The 25,260-nt window shown below is 45.4% G+C and overlaps 1 protein-coding gene across 5 annotated transcripts in view; it reads right to left on the bottom strand.

Moving 5' to 3' along the window:
* The window catches only part of HGF (hepatocyte growth factor), a 54,098-nt gene extending 31,489 nt beyond the window's left edge, over positions 1–22,609 (bottom strand). For 3 of the 5 annotated variants that reach the window (XM_082239649.1, XM_082239651.1, XM_082239653.1), the window contains exons 1-4: positions 22,330–22,608; positions 5,429–5,591; positions 2,603–2,715; positions 1,664–1,778 (exon numbers count right to left, since the gene is read on the bottom strand). In XM_082239649.1, the coding sequence (XP_082095775.1) occupies positions 1,664–1,778; positions 2,603–2,715; positions 5,429–5,591; positions 22,330–22,396 (458 nt within the window). In that variant the 5' untranslated portion in view covers positions 22,397–22,608. Of the gene's footprint in view, positions 1–1,663; positions 1,779–2,602; positions 2,716–5,428; positions 5,592–13,229; positions 13,305–22,329 lie in introns of those variants that run through there. The other 2 variants (XM_082239650.1, XM_082239652.1) reach the window with 2 other exon arrangements.
* Between the last annotated feature and the right edge of the window lie 2,651 nt (positions 22,610–25,260).

Genomic DNA, 25,260 nt, shown 5'->3' with positions numbered 1-25,260 from the left:
AGAATTGCATTCCATGTGTGTGTTTAACAATGGTATGCCCTTGTGTTTTGCAGTATTGTGGAAATTTCCTCCCCCACCTCTTTCATCAGAAAGTCCTAAGCTTGGGAAAGATAAGCATTAAATGCAAGCCAGCAACATTCAATCCAGATTGCCCTAAATATGTTATCATACAGCCTTTGATATAGAACAACAAAAAAATTCTTGTTACAGTTTTGGAGGATGAGATCCAATCCTGTCTACTAGCTTTCCAAAGTTCACAAGGGCCAGTTCTTGCTTGCCAGTGCTACATGGGCACATGACTTGGAAGCATAAAAGAATGTCACAAGCAGGCAGGGCTCACCATGAAGCATCACTTTGGCAGGCAACTCAAGGAGCCTCAGTGCTGCCTGAAAAATGTGCTCCCAAACTTAAATGTGCTGACAGTGTCTACATATTGAGCGTTGTTTGCCTGCACTTGTGCACATGCCAAAGGTAATTATGTAGAGGTCACAGGTAAGTGTGCACTGGGTCCCACCTTTATCTAAACACAACAAATAAGCAAAAAGAGCAATTCTAGGGGAAGAACACTTCTAAAAAGTAGCTTGAAGTTGATCACCGTGATGCTCATCAATTCTATTGTACTAACTAGACAATTCCCAGATTTTTTTTATTTTTATTTTTTGCAGAAAATGGCAATGAAATCTACTCTACAGAACCTTTTTATTGCAGAAATTTATAACAAAATCTACTGGACAGAATTTTTCTGCCTTAAGAATCCTATATAAAAAAATATTTTGCCCATACAATGAAATCCAAAATAGGGAAACATCTGCTAAACCATGAACCCAGGTTCAGACAACACACTCAGCCAAGCAGTGGCTTGTTCAGCACAATGCAGAGGTAAAATTGTGTTCCTGCCATGGGTGGGTGTGGATTTCACCACCACTACCTAGAAGAGACACAAGAAGAGACTTTTCCAAGGAAAGGAGGTGGCAGTCAAGGTGAGGTAACCACTTATGGAGAAGAAAACTGGGGCTAATAAGGCCACTCCACTCCTTCCTCATCCTCAAAGCAGCCACAATCTCTTTTCTGAGCTCATTCACACTAAGCCATCATTTGACTTAGTGTTACGTGCAAACTGGGCTCCCAACTTTAGCCATGAATATTATTAAGCTGGAATGATCATGAAACCACTGTTTATGTGAAAGAATTTCAAAAGACTTCTCTTATCTGGCTTTTGCAATACTTGATTCTTTATGCATTTCCCAGGATACGTATTCATCCCGGAAAATGCCCAAGAACATTAATCCATGATCCTGATCTATTTTACATTATCTGTTTATATTTCAGTGAATGATCTCCAAATAGAATTATTCCAGATTTAGTACAATTTAACTTCCGTTTTCTCTCCTTACAATAAGTTGGAATATCATACATCCAAAAGCACAAATCTAGCCATCCCAGTGTAATAAATTATGGATTAACCTCAACATTTGGAGAGAAAATTCAAGATTCTCACAGTTTTCATTTATGCAGGATTCCTGCATTGCAGGGGGTTGGACTAGATAACCCTTGGGGTGCCTTCCAATTCCACAATTTTATGATTCTATTATCAATGAAAGGAAAGGAAATTGGCAGGAGAAAGTTATATAAGACTGGGCTCTTGTGATCTCATCAATCTTACCTGTGTTCATGAGGTATTGTGGAATTCCATGCCTGACACCGAATGCCACTTTTTGTGACTGATATGGTTCCCTTATAATTTGCTCCTTTACCAATGATACAATTTCTGACATACTCTGTGGGAGATGAATCATAAAACAAAGCAGATAAATGGAAGACCTCACATTTTATTAGTGAATAAAAATGCATAGAAATTTAGCAAGTGTACTTTTATACTCACACATAATAAGTGTATCTGAAGAAGTGTGCATGCACACGAAAGCTCATACCAAGAACTAACTTAGTTGGTCTTTAAGGTGCAACTGGAAGGGATTTTTTTATTTTGACTATGGCAGACCAACATGGCTACCTATCTGTAACATAATAAGGGTCAACTCATCTTGCTTTGTGCCAATTGTTCATGACTAGTGCAGTTTTTAAAAATCTAAAATTCCATACAATAATTTGTTAAATGTTTGGGCCAGTATCCAAAGAACTATGCAACTAATTCTCCCAAGGGGGGCTCTGAGCTCCTGTTTCTCAAATAGCACCACCCCACTGCCAAATGGCAAAGAGATGAGAGTCAAAATAGTTCAGAGAATGAGCCTGCTGTTCAAAGTAAACAACATCAAATCACTGGCCACTTACAAGTCCTTGGCCTTATCTATATTTATTCACTCTTTAAAACCTTTGTTGGGACATAAGAAAATGTTCTGTTTAGTTTCATTAATTTAATCCTGCAGCTAAACAAGGAGTTTTACTTGACTTTTTTCCTGGAACTGTTCTTTTCAGTTCCCCATCTGACCCTTGGAATGAAAATGGTTCCCCTTCCCTGTATTAGAACTTCTATAAAGGGAGGGGGTTCACAATAGCCAATGAGACATTATACTAACTCACTCACTCGCTCACTCAGGCAGGCTTTATTGTCTATAATGTCATGGCTAACGAAAAAGCAACTTACCTTTCTTTTCATACAGGTCAAATGTGTTGTCTTCCCTGCTCCTCACTCCATTTTCTAGGGCAGTAAAGGAAAACCAATGGCAGCGTTTGGAAGCTTTATCAAATGCAAAAGCCCTGTGCAGAAAATGGGATGAATAAATAGTAAAACTCTAGTAAGATGTCCAACTCTGTTTGGGAAGGAAGAAGTCTCAGTCTGACTGAGGAGACTCTCAGGCCCTTGACAGACAGAATGCAACATCTGGCCCTAACAAATGCTGAGGTTTTTCCTCTGAACTTCCATGAATCCACTCCCCGTTCCCCTCTTTCAAAATGGGAACGAATCACTAGCGGGTTCAGGGAGATCTTGCATTGCTACCAATAATGAAAGTCAGATACTATTTGCTACTCATTGTTAGAAGCCTAGAAAAGTACAAACGTTGCTGGTGATGGTGATCCAACGGCTTCCAGCCTTGCTTCCAGTGGCTCTTGGGGGGCAGGAGTGATGGCTGTCCTCACTGACATCACATGATGGCAGTCACTTTTCTCACCCCAAGAATATCTCATGGACTTTTGCTATGTTATTATGTAACATTATTCCCTATTCTGTTTCCAGCAACAGAGCCAGTGTGGTGTTAAGAGTGGTAGACTCGTAATCTGGTGAACCGAGTTCGCTTCCCCACTCCTCCACATGCAGTAGCTGGGTGACCTTGGGCCAGTCACACTTCTTGAAGTCTCTCAGCCCCACTCACCTCACAGAGTGTTTGTTGTGGGGGAGGAAGGGAAAGGAGAATGTTAGCCGCTTTGAGACTCCTTAAAGGGAGTGAAAGGCGGGATATCAAATCCAAACTCTTCTTCTTTTATGTGCCTGAGCCCAGCCAAGTAGGAAAGAAAGAAAGAAAGAAAGAAAGAAAGAAAGAAAGAAAGAAAGAAAAACTATCCTAAACTAAAAAAAAAATGTCCCCAAAAACGTCTTACAGTTTCACATACACACACAAATCCAAAATCAAATCAATCTTGAGGGGGGAGGTATTTGCTCTCTATTCTGCAAAAAATGCAATTTAACCCCCCCCCCAATCCTGGGCCAAATAGTTTCACATAGTTTTATTAGAAATCTGCTGCCTCATCTTCTTCCTTGTTGCATCTGTTTTGAGAGAGGGGACAGTGGGCTTTCCAAGTGGCTCTCTTGGCCAGAGCTGGGAATAACAATTCTCAGGAGTCATTGCAATATGCAGCACCACTAGCATAGAGGTGCCATCAATATAAAGTGGAAAAGCCAAAGTTTTCAAGAAACAGATCTGCCCACCTGCCTCACTGCCCCAGTCACCCGGCTCATCTCCCAGGACGTGCTCTGAAAGCTCAGTGATTATGCTACCATTTTAAATGACCTGAAAGAAATCTCCCTTTCATAACTGATAGACTACAAGATGATATTATTATTATTATTACTATTATTATTATTATTATTATTATTACCTGAATTTTACCAGCAGGTCACAGCACAGGTTACAACAACTTAGGTTACTGGAACACAACTCTCATCAGCCCTAGCAAGCATAGCCAGGGATGATGGGAGCTATAGTTCAGCCACATCTGAAGGGTCAAAGGTTCCCCACATCTGCCATTGGGCAACGTAAACCAGGAGAAAAATTTGGACACATTCCAAAATAAATAAATAAATAATTTTGGTCCACAAAGTCATACAGGATATCTGCTGCTATAAGCAGAAAAGCAATCAGCAGCCAGATAAATGGAGAATAAGCAACTAGCAATAATAATAATAATAATAATAATAATAATAATAATAATAATAATATACCTGCCCATCTGGTGGGTTGCCCCAACCACTCTGGGCAGCTCCCAACATCATCGTTGTCATCATAATAACAACAACAAGAATTAATAGTAACAATCAGATCCTATATAAAATAAACAACATATCAAATAAAGCAATACTCAATAATCCATTAGGATCCAATACTAAACAGTAAAAATAAACTAGCCAAACCATTACATATATCACAAAACTGTCTAAGGTGAAATCTACACATATATAAAAAATGCTGTGAAAATGCTTTTTTTAAAAAAGTTTTGAAAAATACATTGAATTTTGCATAGCCCAGTAGCGCCATCTAGTGTCACATTTGTATATTGCACTCTACAACACATTTAAAACATTTTATTTGCAGCTGTATAGCTGAGTCCCAAGTTTGCAAAATACATGCACGTGAATCTGATCTGGGCAATTGCCTGAAAGCACTTCTCTCTTAGAAACTCTTGGCCCTGGGCAATTCCTTCAGTTTGTTCTTTTCCAAATGGCTGACCACCAGCAAATCTCAAAAAAGACTCTCCACATTTACTTACTTTTAACACCTCATTATCTTCCAACTTCTGAAAACATGATCTCATTTTATAATATTTTATAGCCTTTTTCCAAGCAAGTTCAAAGCAGTAAAGTTGTCAAAGTGTCATAAAAAACAGATAAAACCAACAAAACAAGAAGGCTAGAAATATCAACAAATTTATTAGGCGGCTATTCACCCCTTACCCTTCGGCTGGTATCCCAGGACTGCCTTCAAAAGAGATCAGTAGCAGGAAATGAGTTTATGCAATTCTTCCACAACCGCAGGGGGAACAACAATAATCTGAACAGGCCTGAAGTCATATAAACAGCGCACCTAATATCACCTAACATCAGCTCAGCCAGCCAGCTTCAAAAATATTTTGCTCAAATGCTCTTCTAAAAAGCAACGTTTCCTCTTGTCTATGGAAGCTTGTCAGTTAAATACCATGATGCTTGGACTAGACTAGTATTTTGGCAATACTAAAAGCAAATTAAAACATTGCTTACTTGCAAGAGAATGGAAGTCCTTTATTCCTGTTGCATCTTTTGGCGCACTGTTCCGTAGTATTTAGCAGCTTGGTCTTCACTTTAAGTGCCTTGTCTATTCTCATTAACGTGGCATCAGCTGTCTTCCTGTAGTCATGAAGGGCATTTCTTTTCCCTTTGCCTTCTGCAGAAAGAACCAACAGGTTCATACAGGAAGCGTTTTTTTCTAAAGAAATGTTTAGGGAGACTCCCATTTTCCTACTAATATTTAAATACTGCCCCCCAATGAGGCCAAAGTTAGATTCACAAAATGTTTAGGAGTATGCATCCCCCTGCGTCCCCCTAGAAAAAAGCACTATATACAGGCATATACAGGCATTGGGACGTGGGTGGCGCTGTGGGTTAAACCACAGAGCCTAGGACTTGCCGTTCAGAAGGTTGGCGGTTCAAATCCCCGCGACGGGGTGAGTTCCCATTGCTCAGTCCCTGCTCCTGTCAACCTAGCAGTTCAAAAGCACGTCAAAGTGCAAGTAGATAAATAGGGACTGCTCTGGCGGGCAGGTAAATGGCGTTTCCATGCACTCTGGTTTGCCAGAAGCAGCTTAGTCATGCTGGCCACATGACCCAGAAGCTGTACGCCGGCTCCCTCCGCCAATAAAGCGAGATGAGCGCCGCAACCCCAGAGTTGGCCACGACTGGACCTAATGGTCAGGGGTCCCTGTTAGCAATGCTAACAGAAATTCAGGATCCAGCAGTAATTGCAGATTTGGGCTATAAATTGGGGAGATGTGGCAGTAGAAAGGTGATGATGGAGTGGTGGTACCTGAAGGGATAGCAGCGATGGAAAAATTACTCTTTGGCTACAGGTGTAGCTTAGGGGGTTTGGTGGGCCCAAGGGATGGTGCAAGACCTGACAGATTGCATAAACTGAATTCAAGCTGAGCCAAATGCTTCTTCCCTCACTTTTGTGGGACCATTCATCTCTCTTGAAAATGAGGGGGATATTCAGCAATTCGGGGGGGGCAGGGGGAGGCAGGCAAATTCTGAAGTGGTGGCAATCTTACTTTTATGATTCCATATTCTATGAAATCAGAAGGTGGGACTGCTTCTGTAATTCCATGGATGTCCTGGAGAAACAGGGACACTTGGTGGGTATGTACTAGTAGTCCAAGAAAAGAAGCTTGGAAGTTTCTCTGCCAGGGCTAAAAGAAGCCAGATGGGGGCACAATTATCATCAGAACTGTACTGCAAGAAGCAAAGGCTTATATCCTCCTCCCTGTGCACTGCAGTCCTAGAACATTTGCAATTAAATGCATTGGGTTTTCTCAATGAAATAAATCAAATAAAGACACAGCGGGAAGTTTATCATCACATCTAGTAAAGGTAAAGGGACCCCTGACCATTAGGTCCAGTTGCGGACAACTCTGGGGTTGCGGCGCTCATCTCGCTTTACTGGTCAAAGGAGCTGGCGTACAGCTTCTGGGTCATGTGGCCAGCATGACCAAGCCGCTTCTGGTGAACCAGAGCAGCACACGGAAATGCCATTTACCTTCCCGCCGGAGCGGTACCTATTTATCTACTTGCACTTTGACATGCTTTCAAACTGCTAGGTTGGCAGGAGCAGGGACCAAACAACGGGAGCCACTCTGTCGCAGGGATTTGAACCGCCAACCTTCCGATCAGCAAGCCCTAGGCTCTGTGGTTGCAGGCTAGCTTCCAGCTGGTGTTGAAGATAATGTGAATGCTGAAGGGGATGCATGAAAAGTTGTCAAGGCTACTTTGTCCTAATGTGGCCCTAGAAGTAGTGTTAATTTTCACTTAGGGGAATTCTAACTGCACACACCAAAATGGGAAAGGACTGCTAAAGCACCGACACATACACACCCAAACACACCGGAAACCTCAACAGACAGGGTGGTAGACTGGATAAATTGTTGGGGCTTGCATTTGGAAAAGCCAAATTCACATTCCCACTCAGCTGTGATGTGACGCTCACTGGGTGGCCAAATTCTCTCTCTTTCCACCCCACCACCGCCTAACCAACACAGCAAGCATAAAATCCCACTCAAAGGTCCTCGAGGGTGGGCTAAAAGTGTAACAAATAAGCACAACAAATAAGTATTCAGCCATTTGGAACACAAGCTGAAGCCTTTATTACTTTTACCCACTGGTTTGCATTATGATCTTCTGAGAATAAAGCTGATTTCACTTTAGCAAAGAAGCTACATAAAATGTAAATCTAAAAACAACTTAAAAATAGTTGAGTGCCAGAAATCTGTCACGTTACTGCACATGAAGTATACTTTTGTTTCTCCTTTTGCAATATTTCCTTCCTTCCTCTAAAATACATTGCACCAGTAATAAGCTAAAGAGGTGTCACAAGCAATCAAGATTACAACATTGGTTTCCTAGAAGGCCTTTTTTTTTTTAAGCAACTGTAGACTTCTACATCTCATGGCTCCACCACATTTTTCGATCTCAGTGACAGCTTGGATGGCTTTAAAAGAGGATTATACAAACTCCTGAAGGAGAAAGCTGCCAGTGGTGGTTCTGCTCAGGTTCTGGTTTCAAGGGAAGTAATAGTGCCACTGTATTCTGCTCTGGTCAGACCTCACCTGGAGTACTGTGTCCAGTTCTGGGCACCACAGTTCAAGAAGGACACTGACAAACTGGAACGTGTCCAGAGGAGGGCAACCAAAATGGTCAAAGGCCTGGAAACAATGCCTTATGAGGAACGGCTAAGGGAGCTGGGCATGTTTAGCCTGGAGAAGAGGAGGTTAAGGGGTGATATGATAGCCATGTTCAAATATATAAAAGGATGTCACATAGAGGAGGGAGAAAGGTTGTTTTCTGCTGCTCCAGAGAAGCGGACACGGAGCAATGGATCCAAACTACAAGAAAGAAGATTCCACCTAAACATTAGGAAGAACTTCCTGACAGTAAGAGCTGTTCGACAGTGGAATTTGCTGCCAAGGAGTGTGGTGGAGTCTCCTACTTTGGAGGTCTTTAAGCAGAGGCTTGACATCCATATGTCAGGAGTGCTCTGATGGTGTTTCCTGCTTGGCAGGGGGTTGGACTCGATGGCCCTTGGGGTCTCTTCCAACTCTATGATTCTATGATTCTAAGCTTCCCATTGGCATTTGGTTGGTCTCTGTGAGAACAGGACGTGGACTCGATGGGCCGCTAGCCTGATCCCACAGGCTCTTCACAGGTTTTTAAGTTTTATATGAAACTTTCTCAGCACCCCTCCTCTCCTTTATCCCCACCTTCATGATATGCAGCAGATTCTGCAGACCTAGCTGGCCTGACCTTAGGTCCCCCAGCTTCAAGCCTGTTGCCACCAGGCAATCCATCACTTACCTGTATGGGGACTGCCTGGTGGTAGCAGTGAAGAGCAGCAGCAGCAGCACCACTGTATTCAGCACTGGGTGGCTTGGAGCCACAATTTCCCTCAACGGTCCCTCAATACACCAATGAAATTTAAGTGGTGCTGCCAAGCCACCTGACACAGGAAAGCTTATGGTAGTTATTATAGCAGTGGCAGTGTTTCTGAAACTTGGGTCTCCAGCTGTTGTTGGACTACATCTCTAGCTAACAGGAACAGTGGTCAGAGATGATGGGAGCTGTAGTCCAACAACGGCTGGAGACCCAAGTTTCAGAAACACTGGAGTAGAGCAGCAGGATGCCCTGCCAAGGCAATGGGGTCCCAGCAGCTGCTCAAGGATGCAACACACTAAACCTTGACCTGTAATACCATCTATAGACTTTTGGCCGGCCGTTAACAGTTGCGTAGCTTGAGCCCTTGGTCCCTATAGAAATGAAAATAGGTCTACTTCTGAAGCACCCTTCACATATGAAGGAGATGCTTCCACATAGTGCAATCTCCCAAAACTGGGAGATCCATATAAATGACAATGATCTTGCAAGTGGTGCCAATTGTTTGGGGCTTTCCCATCTAATTAGCATCTTTCCTTCCCCTTGTGATTGCATCATTCACTCACAGTTCCTTCACGTGTTGAATTTCCTCACTCTGTAGGAAAGCACAAAATGTGTGTCTGAGTCATAGTGAGAAACGTAACGCTGGTACCCTTTCAGCTCCATGGACCAAATCCTTATCAAGATCAACCTTGCAGGCCAAATTTGACAGACGGGGAGGGCCAGTCATGTGGTGACATGGCATCTTATTCCTGGGATAGCTGACAGCTCAGGCAGCAGAGAATGAGATTCTTAATCTCAGGGTTGTGGGTTCAACACCCACATTGGGCAAAAGATTGTGGCATTGCAGGGAGTTGGACTAAAATGACCCTCATGGTCTCTTGAGACTCTGAAATTCTATTATTCTATTATCATTATGACGTCACATGAATGATAGGTGGGTTGTCCTCCCCACCTCTCAAAATCCCTTATGCACCCATCAGTCCGCAGGTGACTACAGTATCACAAAGAAATCACCCACTGGGAACCTGCTGCTTTCACCCCCTCTAAGAGTGAACATAGCTAGTGCCAAGAGGACCAAGGGCCACAATGGGCCACTGGGAATCAAGAGGGTGGTATCAGAAAGCTCAGAGGAATCCCAAGGTTTGCAGAAGTACCAAAAAACCCTTTGAAAAATCCTGAGGGGGCACAAAGCCCCCAAACAGCCTACACAGCAAGCCCAGTAGCTATGAAATATTGAGTATCAACTGGAAAATAAAAGATAACATAGTCAGGGAGTGGAATGCTTGAGATCTTTAAAGTTTATAGTATCCTGGAGGAAACCATGCCTGACTGGCAAGAACCCTGAACAGGAGAACTTCTGCAATGAGGTGGGGATATGCTGCAATATTTTGTTGCAAGTACCACCTGTATATAACTGGGAAATTAGCATTCTTTTCCAAGTACTGCTGCACATTATGCAGGGGGGTGGGGAACTCTGAAATAAATAGTGTTATAAGTTTTTTTTGGGGGGGGAGCAGGCTGTATGCCAACTCATTCTAACTCCTGGATTCAGCAAGTGTCTAAAACATAAGCCAGGCTAGCTTCCTTATAAGGTGATCACCTAGGTGATGGGCTATTAAGAGGAACAAAGAAGTGGATCTGTGCAAGATGGGAAGTGGGTGTGTCCCCTTCCCTAAAATGTTTGCTTTCTCTTGGGATTCAAGGCTGTGGCTGTTGAGGAAGCAAGGCCTTCTTGAGGTGTTAATGCTGTGAAACCCTCCATCGTAGGCTCAGGTTGTATATATGTGTAAATAAACCATGTATCATAAAGACACCATGTAATGCTATAATTCATTACAAAGGAAGCACAAACCCTGAGTAAATGCCTGGAACCCTGAAATCTCACACTGCTAGAAGACTGGGGTACAACAATAGTGCATTAAAGTGAAGAAACATGAAATCTCCAAACTCTCCAAACTGAAAGGAACTTTAATAGAGGAGGCAATTGTATACAGCTTCCATTTTTTTCCGGGACTTATGTAAAATTGAAGACATGCCAAAGAAAAGATTACATCTTTCGCATTAGTAGGTGGAATGTCAATAGATATTTATCTATAGAAAGGGCTACTGACTAGCCCTTAACCATCAGTTTAAAAAATGCAATATGTAGTTTTGTTTTGTTTTGAATTAAGAAAAGAATTTCACTTGGTATTGTGTAAGACTGCTTGTTAGCAGTTAGCATATGGATAATTCAAGTCAAATAAATACTAAAAATCAAGTAATTTGTAGTAAAACATGCACACACAACTAGGTCACAGCAAAGTTACAAAATAGATTTACAAAGTACAGTCAACTACAACCCCAGGGCTAATAAAATTGAACTCCAGCTCAATTGATTTTTAAGGGGAAACAGCAATGAATATGCTGGAAACAGCAATGGGTGAGGGAGAAGGCAATTTTTAGACAGTTTGGTATTTTCAAACACTTTACCATTTTTACCAAGGAAATGAATGTTACCCAGTTATGATATACATTACATTGTCTTTTTATCTTCTTTGCAATCCATTTTTTTAGTATATTATCAAGGCTTCTGTTTGTGCAATTGTCACATAGACCCTAGGAAAAGACAAAGGATTTGCCTTTCATCTGCATCCTAGCTTCTGGCACGTGTTGCCTTCACAGGGACTACCAATGCAACAGGCAGTAACGAAGAGCCACGCACGCTGTTTTATACTATAGTTAGGGCTGCCATACACCCGGATTTTCCTGGACATTACTGGGACTTCAAAGGCAAAATTGACGTCCAGGGGGAATTTCTGAAAGGCGGCGCTTTGTCCTGAATCATAGGCAAGTCAATCGAAAAATCACACTGGGGGGGGGGTGTCTAAAAAATGCTGAACAATATTGGGGTCTTTCTATTGGGGTGTCCTGGTTTTTACTTTTTGAAATACGACAACCCTAACTATAGTTGGAAGGTACATGCCTAAAACAGGGATAGCCCCTTTCTTCCTTCTTCCAGGAATAGGTTATCTGCACATCAGGGTGGTTTGGCAGCCTGGCATAAGATTTTGTTCTGCTGTTGTCCCTCTGATAGGCATCTACAGTCTAGATACACATCGGATGAACAGCAGCACAAAGCTTCCAAACAACGAATAAGAAGCTTTTGTTTCGACGTTCAGCTTCCTCTCTCCCACCAGTAATAACGTCACCAAAGTTTCCACTCCTTTTCATAGGAAACAGTTCCCTTATGTGACATGTATAATTTTATAACTGGTGCCATTTTTGTTTTTATTCTGCTAATGAATATAAGTAGCCTGTGCACTTCATTGGGTTTGAATTCAAGTGTCCTCAGCCCAAGTCAAATTCCATATCCAACCCCTCGACTAGCTCTTGCAATGTTCTTATCTTAGTCCTGAGAAGTGGGCTTTAATAGGTAAGAGAGGATAGTTTAATTAGAATTTATCTCTCCAGGCACCCATGTGTGGGGGTTGAACAGAGTTTGAAGTCCCATCCTTAGTAGCAAAATTGAAGCATAGGAATTAGGCTGTAAAGCATGGGTAAGCAAACTAAGGCCCACGGGCCGGATCAGGCCCAATTGCCTTCTGGATCCAGCCTGTGGATGGTCCGGGAATCGCTGTGTGGATCACCAGTGTGCGCGTTCTTTCCCTCTCCCTCCCTCTCCCTCACACAGCAGCAGCGGCACCTCCTGGCTTCTCCTGGCACCTCCTCCCTCCTCCTGGCTTCTCCCCGCCCTGCCTAGAGGAGGAAGGGGGCTGGGCTTTGTTGGTGCCATCAACAGCAGCGCTAGAGCAGTTGCCATTTTAAGCAGCCCCTCTTTGGAGCCCTTTTGTGTGCCGCTCATCATCCCTCCACCGCTGCTAGCCTCTGCCACTCGCAAGACACAGGTAAGCAGCTACTGGGGCTTGTGGTCCTCTTCCATAATCCCCCCCAAAAGAATATAGTCCAGCCCCCCACAAGGTCTGAGGGACAGTGGACCAGCCCCCTGCTGAAAAAGTTTGCTGACCGCTGCTGTAAAGCATTGCTTTGAACAAGTCCAGCTACAAACTAAGCTGGCTCCTGCTTTTCCTACCCCGCCTAACAAAGAATCAGACAGCAGACTGCAGAGTAAGTTTAAAATATGATGTACAGTCATACCTCTGGTTAAAATAGCTTCAGGTTGAGTGCTTTCGGGTTGCACTCTGCGGCGACCCGGAAGTAATGGAACGTGTTACTTCTGGGTTTCGCTGCTCGTGCATGCGCAGACGGTCAATATGATGTCATGCGCATGCTCAGAAGCGGTGAATTGCGACCTGCACACGCGCTGACGTGGGCTGCGTTCACTTCAGGATGCGAACGGGGCTCCGGAACGGATCCCATTCATATCCAGAGGTACCACTGTACTTACTTCTATTTGCAGTAGAAACAGGCATAATCCTGGGCTGGAGCACGTGGAGGGCATGTCTGCCCCCTTGCTGGTCCAAGGAAGAAAATGGGAGGGAAGAAACAGGAAATACTTTTTTGATTCTTCCTGCTCAAGAGAAAAGGGGAAATGACATCACACAGAGCCCTCTCTTTACCAATTACATTTCTATGGTCTGAGTCTCTGCCTACCAGAAATACAGCTCTGTGGTCAATAGCCCCTAAACCTACTAACTACAGTCATACCTCGGGTTGCGAACATGATCTGTGCGGGAGGCATGTTCGCAACCTGCAGTGTTTGCAACCCGCAACACTGCGTCTGCGCAAGCACATGATGTGATTCATATTCATCCATATCGCTTGGGAAGGAGAATCTAGAAGGGTAATAGTGTGGCAGGGTATCACATCCAAGAAACCCTGCACACAACAATTGGTGGGGTGGCGCCAGTTCCCTGGGCATCCCAGCTGGAATCAGGGCGAGGGATGAAGCAAGACATACACCCAGTGAGTATTAAATGTAACATTCTATGGCTCTCCACTTGCACGAGTTCAAATTACTACAGCCGCAGTTGTGTAGAAATACAAAGGAACAGGTTTAATACTTGAGAAGTGTCATTCTTCTGTGAAGTCCATGCACTGCTTTGTTAAAGTTAACTTCGCTCATTTCTAGCTAAGTAGTTTGGTTTGGGCAGGCTAGCTTCAGAAGACCAGGAGGATAATATGTGCACAAGGTCCTACACATAGAAAAAATGAATGATGATGACAGGTTGAAAAAGCAACAATAGTTGAAAGCAGAAGTGAATAAATATTACTGCACAGTGAACAACCCACAGAAGGACTTCATTAAAAAATGTTAGCTCACCGTGACATTTTCCTGAGCTGAGTTATACAGAAATGCATACCAAATTAAGAAATGAGGGCCGGGAGGAAAGAGGAAGAATCAACACATCCCCTCCTGTGTTTGGAACAATGAATGGCCATACCTATTCCCCAGCTTAACACAGTGTGTGATAGCGTAGGCAAAACAATTCCTTGCAAAACACCCAAACACAACAATCACTGACATGACATGCCACTATGACAGGTGTGGAGAACCTTTGGCCCTACAACTCCCATCGGCCCCAAGAAGAATGACCCATCCATATTATGGGAGTTGTAGTATAGCAACATCCAAAGGACCAACAGTTCCCCATACCTTCTCTATGTGAATGATCTGAAAAGTAGGAAGTCCTTGTTTCAATTATCACATCCAGTACAAACTCATTGGGTAGCTTAGGCCGGCAGCGTTGGACCATCGCACAAGGAAGCTGCCTCCACAGCTCCCTTGCATTCCGGATCCAGGCCCCAAAGGCCCAATCCAGGCGCGGCTTCCTTCCCCGCAGCTCTGGCCTCAGTGATGGAGCCTGTCATGGGGGCACCTAGTTGTACCTCCAAAAAATGTACCTGGGGCCACACCCTCCCAAGCTATACGACTGTCTTACTCTATATTACCATTCAGTGTGTGCGTTCCAGATGTTGTGGACTAAATGTCCATCAGCCTTGGCCATCAGAATCAATGGACAGGGATTTGAGGAGCTGTAGTCCACAAATAACTGGAGGCCCCAAATTGGCTATCCCCGTGATTGAATATCCACTGGATTCCTTTCCAGCACTGTGGATTTCTTATAATGGGTACAATATTTATCAGATCATATTAACTAAAGATGGCATGTGCATTTGAAGCCGAGGTGTTCCAATATGCCTATTTGAAAAACTGCAAGCAGAATCAACGTGAGTACAATTCCCCACAAGCAGTTTCCCTCTTGAATTCTGCTTGTTCCCCACCCCAGCCAGCCCCCACTTCCCCAGGTCTGGACTGCCTGCTTATTGGAGTCTGGTTATCAGCAACAACATTGTCCTCTGTATCCATGACTATAGACTGCAAAACTTGCTGTTCCAAAAAATAGCTAATTCTGGTCAAATAACAGCGCCCAAGGGCTTCCGACAGCAAGTTTCTTCTTGCTCTGCACCAGCCATTTTTGTATATGTAATTTCCTTTTTCTTTTTTACCCTGAGATGCATCACTTTACAGTTGTTTACACTGAAATGCACTTGCCATTTGCTATCCCATGACTGCTAGGGACGCGGGAGGTGCTGTGGGTTAAACCACAGAGCCTAGGACTTGCTGATCAGAAGGTCGGCAGTTCGAATCCCCGTGACGGGGTGAGCTCCCATTGCTCGGTCCCTGCTCCTGCCAACCTAGCAGTTTGAAAGCACGTCAAAGTGCAAGTAGATAAATAGGTACCGCTCCAGCGGGAAGGTTAATGGCGTTTCCGTGCGCTGCTCTGGTTCGCAAGAAGTGGCTAAGTCATGCTGGCCACATGACCCGGAAGCTGTACGCCGGCTCCCTCGACCAATAAAGCGAGATGAGTGCCACAACCCCAGAGTCAGTCACGACTGGACCTAATGGTCAGGGGTCCCTTTACCTTTACCTATCCCATGAGTGCTAAGCTTACTTAGGATTCCTTGATGGCATCTTTTGGATTGGAATTGCCCTTGCAAAAGCCATATTGGTTCTGCTCCAGCAAGGCTTGTTCTTCTATATACTTGATCATTATGGGTGGTGTTCAACCACATTTTGCTCACAGTAGACATATTGGGGTGTTTTTTAAAAAAAAAAAAACACCTGCAGCAAAACTGTCATTTTCCTGCCTTTTAAAATCTGTCATCCAAATTCCACAGAATGTGTGTGTGCACTTTGTTCTCTGATATCTATACCCTTTTTAAAAAAAGTTTCATGAGGAACAGCCTTCACACACCCATCCACCAGCCCTCAGAAGCAGAGATCCCTCACTCTATAACAGAGAATGCACATTTCCACTCTAGCTTTAGACCATGTTATAGAGTGAGATAAGCTTTCCCCACTAAGAGGCTTTCCCTTCTTTGATTTCAGTGGATGATTTTCCAGTTTTTACGCAACATCCTAATCTTGAGCCCTTCAGCTCCACTTGCCTCATGCTGCTCTGCTCACAAAAACAGCTTTAAATAGAAAAAGTGGAGGGAGGAACTCTGATAAAGGGGATCAAATGCTCTGTGACTCCCCCCCTCAGTGTGTGTGTGTGTGTGTGTGTGTGTGTGTGTGTGTGTGTGGCCAATAAGCAGCTATTGGCACTTTGCACCGAATGGATTCCATTATCCAAAAAGAATACAGTCTTCAGACTGGCAGAATATCATTTTAACTGCTGACAGCATACGGCATAATAATAATCTACAGCTGAAAGAATAAATCACTGCAGGCTAATGACATGTAGTTATGTAAACACAGAGCCAACAAGACACAGCAAAATCTCTACTATGCTTCTGAATATTTTGATTGACCAAAGTTCAGATTTTCTTCATCTGTGATGTGTGGCAACATGAGTCACATGGAAAATGCCATGAAATGTGACCAGGAGCAGGCATGTTTGCAGGAAACTCAGCTTCCTTGTTAGGTGGTTTATTTACACACTCGAAGTCTGAGTACTCTGGAGAGGTTGTGGCAAAAGCATCCACATCATACATTTAAAGCACTCTAGAAGGTCGGTAGTTCGAATCCCCGTGACAGGGTGAGCTCCTGTTGCTCGGTCCCTGCTCCTGCCAACCTAGCAGTTCGAAAGCACGTCAAAGTGCAAGTAGATAAATAGGTACTGCTCCGGCAGGAAGGTAAACGGCATTTCCGTTCACTGCTCTGGTTCACCAGAAGCGGCTTAGTCATGCTGGCCACATGACCTGGAAGCTGTACGCCGGCTCCCTCCGCCAATAAAGCGAGATAAGCGCCACAACCCCAGAGTCGGCCACGACTGGACCTAATGGTCAGGGGTCCCTTTCATAGGCGCCGACTCCATGGGGCTTGAGGGGGCCCGAGCCCCCTCAAAAATTCGTTTGGGGGGGCTCAGCCCCCCCAATAATCTCGGGCGGCGGTGGGCGCGTCCGCGGCTTTTATAGGGCGCCCGGCGCGCACCAGCTCGATAACGGGCACCGGCGCGGCGGGGGGCGCCGGGCCGGGGGAGGGGGGCGGCCGGCCTGTCTCCTTGGCAACCCCATTGAGCAGCGCCGGCTCCCCCGGGAGGGCCATCCCCCCGCGCCGCCGATCGCCAACACCGCCGACGCTGTGGCTGCCCGAGCCCGAGCCTGAGCCCGAGCCCTACCCGAAGCCCGAGCCCGAGCCCGAGCCCGAGCCCAAGCCCGTCAGTCAGTCAGTCAGTCAGGAAGGAAGGAAGGAAGGAGAAATGGGGAGGGAGACGAGGGAGGAAAATTGCGCGCAGGGTGAAGAAAGGAGAAGGGCGAACGAGACGAGCTTCCAACCCAAAAAAGGGCTGGAAGACTGGGAGGATGAAGGATCGGGAAAGAAAGCGACGCCTTCCCCGCCCGCGACGTCGCCCGCTTGTCATTGGCAGCGCAGCGGGCGCCCAGAGGGGCTGGGCACCGGCGCAGGGCTGCTCCACAGCCGCGGAGGACAGCTGCGCGGCTAGCAAGGTGCGCCGCGTAGAGCGTGGCCCTTGTGTGGCCCGGTGGCCAGGCAAGCTCGGGCGGGGACCCCCATGCGAATCTAAGACGGGAGAAGAGGGCAGAGCAAAGGGGGTCCCTTCCCCAACCTCCGGCTCTGAGACTTCCCTGTGCCCCAGAAAAGCGAAAGGATTTTCTCTTCTTCTTTTTTTATAAATATTTTATTAAGTTTTCAAATACAAAGTTAGAAACATACACTGAAGAAAAAAGTAAAAGAACAAGAAAAAGAAAAAAAGAAAAAGAAGAAAAGAAAACCAACCATTCAACACATTTTTTATATAACTAACTGGACTTCCTCGCATCTCCCTTACCCTGCATTCTTTATAATAAAGATATCAGCAAATTATTACCTTGTTTCGTACCTTATTTTGTACTTTTCAAATACTATACCTCTAAATTTAACATACTTTTCATCAGTTACTTATATCTTAAATTAAACATAGTATTACCTTAGATTTTGACCTTTTCTTACTTAAAATATAATTTCCTGTTTCCCAAATCTAATTGCTGAAGCTATAGTTTCTGAATCGTGTAAATTTTTAACATTCATACAACTTATATTGTTTTTGTAAATAGTCCTTAAATTTTTTCCAGTCCTCTTCCGTTGTTTCTTCTCCCAAATCTCGGATTCTGCCAGTCATTTCAGCCAGTTCCATGTAGTCCATCAATTGCGTCTGCCACTCTTCCAGTGTGGGCAAATCTTGTGTCTTCCAATATTTTGCGATAAGTATTCTTGCTGCTGTAGTTGCATACATAAAGAAAGTTCTATCCTTCTTTAACACTTTCTGGCCAACAATGCCCAAGAGGAAGGCCTCTGGTTTCTTGGGAAAGGTATACTTAAATACCTTTTTTAACTCATTATAGATCATTTCCCAGAAGGCCTTCACTTTTGGAAAAGTCCACCAGAGGTGAAAGAATGTCCCTTCAGCCTCCTTACATTTCCAACATTTATTATCAGACAGGTGATATATTTTTGCAAGCTTGACTGGGGTCATGTACCACCTATAAATCATTTTCATAATATTTTCCTTCAAGGCATTACATGCCGTGAATTTCATTCCGGTGGTCCATAACCTTTCCCAGTCCTCAAACATGATGTTATACCCAATATCCTGAGCCCATTTTATCATGGCTGATTTGACTGTCTCATCCTGAGTGATTTTCTCTTCAACCTGCCCTCCATCCTCTTGCAGAAAACTCTTTGCCTGCCCTGCCCGTATCTCGTTTTTGCTTTTTAATTCCACACACGCACCCTTCGGACTTCGTGGCAATCGGGCGCGCGGGTGAGTTTCCTAAGAGAGTGAGGACCCCCGCCTCCTCCCCACCTGCTCCCTCGCCAGCCAGCCAGCCGCGCGCCCTAGCCGGAGAGCCCCGGCCGTCCCCGTCGCGCAATCGGCTGGATCTCCCTTCAGCAGGCCGTGCTCACAACTCGGCCCAGGGACCCCCAGCAGTGGATCTCCGGCTCAGCTGAAGAATCCGGCAACAAGCCCCCTCCTCCCCAATCGCTCCGCTGAAATACGCTCCAAAACCCCCCAGATAGGCCGCTGGCCGCCAAGTCTTGTGGCGCCCTGAGCGAGGGTCTCTCCCCAACACCGCCACCTCGAACTGCGTTCTCCCGGCTACCCGAGCGAACCAGCGGCAGGACCCCGGTATGGGCCCCCCCAATATTTTTTATAAGTCGGCGCCCCTGGTCCCTTTACCTTTACCTTACACCTCTTTAATAGCCAGGGGGAATCCTGGGAACGGCAGTTTGCTAAGGGTGCTAGGAATTTGTGAGGTCAGCACAATTTAAAAGTCTACAGTTCCCAGTTCTCCTGGTGCACATCAAATACAGCACCCTTACAGAGAGAATGGGAAGCAACAGATTCCTATTCCAACTCAAAGATGGCCTTGACTTAATAATTCTCTCTCAAACTAATCTAATGCACAGGGTTGAGCTATGGGTGTAGCATTAATCCACTATGAAGAAATTTGGCCAACAGATTCTACCACCAAAGTGTTACCATAATTTAATAAATCCAAAATATAAGGTTTAAAAAGGGGTAATGTTTTTAATTAGTTGATCACAAAAATATATTTAGGAGCAATTATAATCTAAAGTTTACTGTCACTAAGATATATAAACAACAGATTTTCTAAAAGCTCGGGGAAGTGTCACAAACTTTTATCCGTGATTTTTCATAACTTATATTCACATGTATATTGAAAGAGATTCAGATAATCTGGAGCAACTCACAACTGAAAAAGTCAGCATGCATTTTTTATAATTGAAGTCCCCCCCATGCCCTCAAAGAATGTGATGCAATTCAAATAAGTTGTGATGTATAACAGAGGTCTTGCTCTTGGTTGAAACAAACAATAACCTACTTTGCAAGTATAAACATTTATGTTTATATATTTAAAACTTGACCAATCCAAGACCAACCCAGACATCCAACAGCAGAATAACCATGATGTAATAAGACTACTTGACTCCTAGACACTTGCAGTGATCAAATAGATTAGCTTCTGGAGTTTCTATCTATTTCTTTGAGAGCTGATATTAAGAATGTTAATATAAACCCTGTAGCAAAAATTAAAGTAACACTTTCCATAACAAAAAATTAAGAAGAAAATTAATGGTGGGGGGGATATTTGTGTTTATAATACTGTATGGAGTCAATCTATTATTTTCCCCAGCATATGAAATATTTACATTCTGAGAAAATAAGACTGAAATAAAATGGAATTTGTCCATCCAAGGATGCACTTTGGGGATGGAAATGAAATAAAAACTTGTCTTCATCCTAAATCACATTAACTGGGATCAAATGTTAAAAGCGATTGCAGGAGAGAGAGGGGGGGTAGGACAAGAAGGATGCTGAAAGTACAGGGGAGATCATGTTAGTGACACGGAAACTAAAGTTCACCTGGACCATTATTAAAATAAATAAATAGAAAAAGCACTTCGTATCAGACAAACTACTGGACTATCAACTCTACACAGCTGTATAAATAAGATGCATTAATAAGATGTATAAATAAATTAGAGGAAGTTAGCAAAGTGCCTCCATCATGCTGTCAAAGTTATCTACAAAAAAGATACACGTGGTTCCGAACCGATAAGCAGGTATATCTGCTTCCACAACATTTGCCTTAGCTAACTTCAAAAAAGAGAAAGAGGGACAAAAACCCAACGTGTTTCCTTTATAATAAAAAATATCCCCCAAACAATGGAGAAATACAAGGCCCATCCCTCCGGTGTTCCAGTCCCATGGAAGACACTCAGAAAACAAAAAACCAAGTCAGCAGTTTCCAGTTGTTGATTGCTTATTGTTTGCTCTTCCTACTTTCCACAGCCTCGGGAACTTGATTGGCTCGGAGATGAAATGTTAATTAACTGGGTCCAGAAATAGACAGTTTACTGCACTGGGCACACACAAGGACATGGCCCTCATTTAGGTGTTTGTTCCAAGACTTGGAACTAGGTCTCCTGAGGTTAGGATGCTCACTGCTGTCCTCATACTGCTTAACATGTAATCAATTACACTGCAATAAGGGACAGATGTTTCCTCTTGCCCCATCACAGCTGAGAGAGCCTAGAAACAAGCAGTGAAATAACTCTCCCGCTTCCCCTTAGATCTGCTAATCTGTCCAGTTCACAAAGATTGCACATATGTAGGTCTTTGGGCTCCGAAAACTGTGCACATGGGGGGTTGGGGGGGCAGAGAGTGCCTTTACACAGAACAAGACAAATTCTGCAGCAACATCCACAGAGAGTTCTCTTCCTGCACAGATCCACCAAGTCTTTTTAGATCTACTGTATTTACAGGAACACTTAGGTGGGGCAAAACAGTGGCGTAGCGTGGGGGGTGCAGGGGGGGCCGGCCGCACCGGGCGCAACATCTGGGGGTTAGGGTTAAGGGGCACAAATCCACGGGTTAGGGGGCGCAAATTACTTGCCTTGCCCCGGGTGCTGACAACCCACGCTACGCCACTGGGGCAAAATACATTTCTGTTTTGATTTCTAACCCAGCCAGTCTCCCACTGGTCCTTCACTTGCTCAGAGAGGATAACGGGGTTTGCTTTGAGGCAGATTTTTATTTCCCTGCCACTTTCTGGCATGGATAAAAGGGAACCATATTCGATCCAGACACCTGAATGATTTGATGCCCTACTGCAAGCGTCCTGGGACACGGATCAGGGGGTGTAGCTTTAGCCCTGTCCCGGGAGGGGACTTCGCAAAACAAACTTAACCCTTTAGTTGCCGGGCGCTTTTCACACGTTCATTCGCCCTCCGGACACCCCTCGCCAGAAAAAAAAACATCGAAATAGATCTCGTCATGCATTTGGATACATCATAAGTACAGAAAATTCTCAATATCCCCCCCCTCTCCCGTAAATGCATACTCGCGCGCGTTCACACGCACGTGTGCGCGTGTTTCCAACACAAACGTGCGGAACTTCCAATGCACGCAACAAGCACATTTGTTTCAAAAGGAAAACGAAAAGGCAAGAAGTCCCGAGTGGAAAACGACCGACCAGCTCCTTGAGGGGAAAAGAAAACCAGGAGCCGAACTCACCTGCCCAAGGGATGCTGCTGATGGAGTGAAGGAAGAGTCCGAGGGGCAAGAGCTGGCTGGTCCACATGGGGGCTGGGGGGGGGGGCTTCGGTCTCCAGGAGGGAAGAGGAGATGCCCAGCCGGCCAAGAGAGGAGACGGAGCGAGCCGAGCTGCTGCTTTTTATTGCGATGAGCCAAGTTTTGTTGTGTGATTAACTGGAAAGCTCCGGGTCCCAACTCCCTCTTACGGTAAGAAAGTGTTTAGCCAACACTCCCCTCCTCTCTCTCTCTCTCTCTCTCTCTCTCTCCCCGCCTCTCCTCCAAGCCAGTCCAGAGAGAGACCGAGGGAAGCGCGAAGGGCGCAGGGACCCCCGCAGACACCGACGGGCAAGCCGCGTCCGCCCGGGGGGGGGGAGGGAGGGAGGGAGAGGCGGGCGCGGCGCCGACGACACGCGCCCAGGCTCAGCGGGGGAAGCCCCGAGGCACGAGGCACGCGGGACGCGGGGAGCAAGCACGCCCGGGGCCACGTGTCAGCGGGCCCCTCCGAGACCCCCTTGGGTCGAGCCAGTGGCTGGAGGTGCAGACAGAGAGGCTGGCCTGCGGAACGCCCTGCCCCTAGAAAACGAGCAAGACGCTTTATCTAGTTATCCGTTTGCAAAGATGTTGCTGTTGAGTCGTTTAGTCGTGTCCGCCTCTTCGTGACCCCCTGGACCAGAGCACGCCAGGCACTCCTGTCCTCCACCGCCTCCCACAGTTTGGTCAAACTCATGCTGGTAACTTCGAGAACACTGTCCCACCATCTCGTCCTCCGTCGTCCCCTTCTCCTTGAGCCCTCCATCTTTCCCAACATCAGGGTCTTTTCCAGGGAGTCTTCTCTTCTCTCCAAAGTACTGGAACCTCAGCTTCAGGATCTGTCCTTCCAGTGAGAACTCAGGGCTGATTTCCTTCAGAATGGAGAGGTTGGATCTTCTTGCAGTCCATGGGACTCTCAAGAGTCTCCTCCAGCACCATAATTCAAAAGCATCAATTCTTCCGCGATCAGCCTTCTTGATGGTCCAGCTCTCACTTCCATACATCACTAGTTTGCAAAGACACAGCCCGCTTTTCCGCCAAGGGCATCTCCTCTCAACAGCCCTGTGAGGTGGGTTAGGCTGAGAGGGTGAGTGACCGCCTGAGGTCACCCAGGCCAAGTGAGGATTTGAACCCTGATCTCTCCTATGCTAGCTTTCCTGCCAGTGAGTATGCCCATATTTCTACACTCTGTGGCTCAGTGGGTCTGGCTGTTAACCAGGAGGGTGGGAGTTCTATCCTGTGGGCAGGATTCCTGTGGGGTTGGACTAGATGACCCTTAGGATCCCCTCCAACATAAGATTCTATGGTTCTATATTCAGGGGAGGGTTTTTATTTTTATAATGGGGTGGGGAAATCCCCACATCTGCAGTGCAGCAATACCTTTATGAGTCCCACCCAGCATTTGATGAAATAGTGAGGTATCACTCCAGTTCTGCAGGACACATAATGAGGATGGATGTAAGGAAAATGGGAGAGCAGGGAGAAAAACAACTGACTTGAGTGTTAAGCTCACCCCCATCCTCCCCACCTTAGCTTGGGGTCTAGGCTGGAGAACTCAAAGTCGTGCTCACTATCTTGTCACACTTAGCTTGATTATTCCAATAATTATATTGCCCAATTCTGGATTTTGGAATTTTTCTAATGCCACGCTGGGCTTTTAGAAGGAAGGGTGGATTACCTACTGTAATTACCTACCGTAATTCTTAAAATAATACACATTAATAGACCAAGTCTGCTCCCACTGCTTTTACAGTGGTACCACAGGGTGCAGATGCTTCAGGTTACAGACTCCGCTAACCCAGAAATAGTACCTCAGGTGAAGAACTTTGCTTCAGGATGAGAACAGAAATTGTGCTTCAGATTAAGAACAGTTTCAGGTTAAGAACGGACCTCCGGAATGAATTAAGTTCTTAACTTGAGGTACCACTGTATTACTTTCTTTTTGTCCCTTGCAGAAGCATTCAGAAATGTAAACTCCCATCCACAACTTAAAGCGGTCCTGGTGGGGTAGAGAGAAATACCGCTTGATTCTGCTGAATACATCAACAGGGCTTGAGCCAGGATGTTTTTAGCAGCTGGGCTCCTGTGCCTTTTTTAATTGCTGCACGGTGGGCAGGAATGCTGCAGGTACATGCTTAGCAAGGGAATGTGGTGGTGATGGAGAGAGCATCACCTGTTGAATCTATGGTTCCAAAGCAGCTGTTATTGTTATAGGACTCCTGACTCTTTCCGCCCATTCCCCGGATAGTTACTTTAGCCTACTCATACTCCCTCAGAACACTTAAAAAAGATACTGCTCTTAAGCATTTTTGCAGCCTAGGCAAAAGAACTGGCTTGGTCATGTCCACAGAATGGAAGGTGGCAGGAACCCCAAGGAGCTGGCTTCAGGCACCAGGCCTGTTGGCAGACCCACTCTGCATCACCAAGAAGTTTGCAAATGGGACATGAAGGCCGGCAACATCAACCCCGCCATGTGAGAATTCCTTGCAGGCGACCTCAGTGCCTGGAGACAGGCAGTCAAGGTGTGCATCCATAACAGTGACCAGGGGAGGAGTGAGAAGAAACGCCCTGGTGCATCTGCAGCAGCAAAACCAGATGCCTTCACTTGCCCCAGCTGCAACAAAACATGTCTCTTCTGCATTGGTCTCTACACAATGGCGTCGCAACGGGGGGGGCGGGAGGGGTGCCATGTCTGGGGGGGTGACAAGAAGGCACCCCACGGGGGCTTGCGGCGGCGCAAGCAGCCATCACACTGCCGCAGCTACATGTGGAGAATTCTCCATTTGCGGCTGCAGCCTTGGGCAGAGGATCCCAGTGCTGGCAGCAAACTGCTATGTACACTGCATGTGCAGTGTCGCACGCATGCGCTGTACATAACAA

Source organism: Podarcis vaucheri, assembly GCF_965113315.1.
Source record: "Podarcis vaucheri genome assembly, chromosome: 10".
In the NCBI taxonomy this organism is placed as follows: Eukaryota; Metazoa; Chordata; class Lepidosauria; order Squamata; family Lacertidae; genus Podarcis; species Podarcis vaucheri.
Note: the sequence above shows the minus strand (reverse complement) of the source record. Positions and strands in the feature narration are given on the sequence as shown.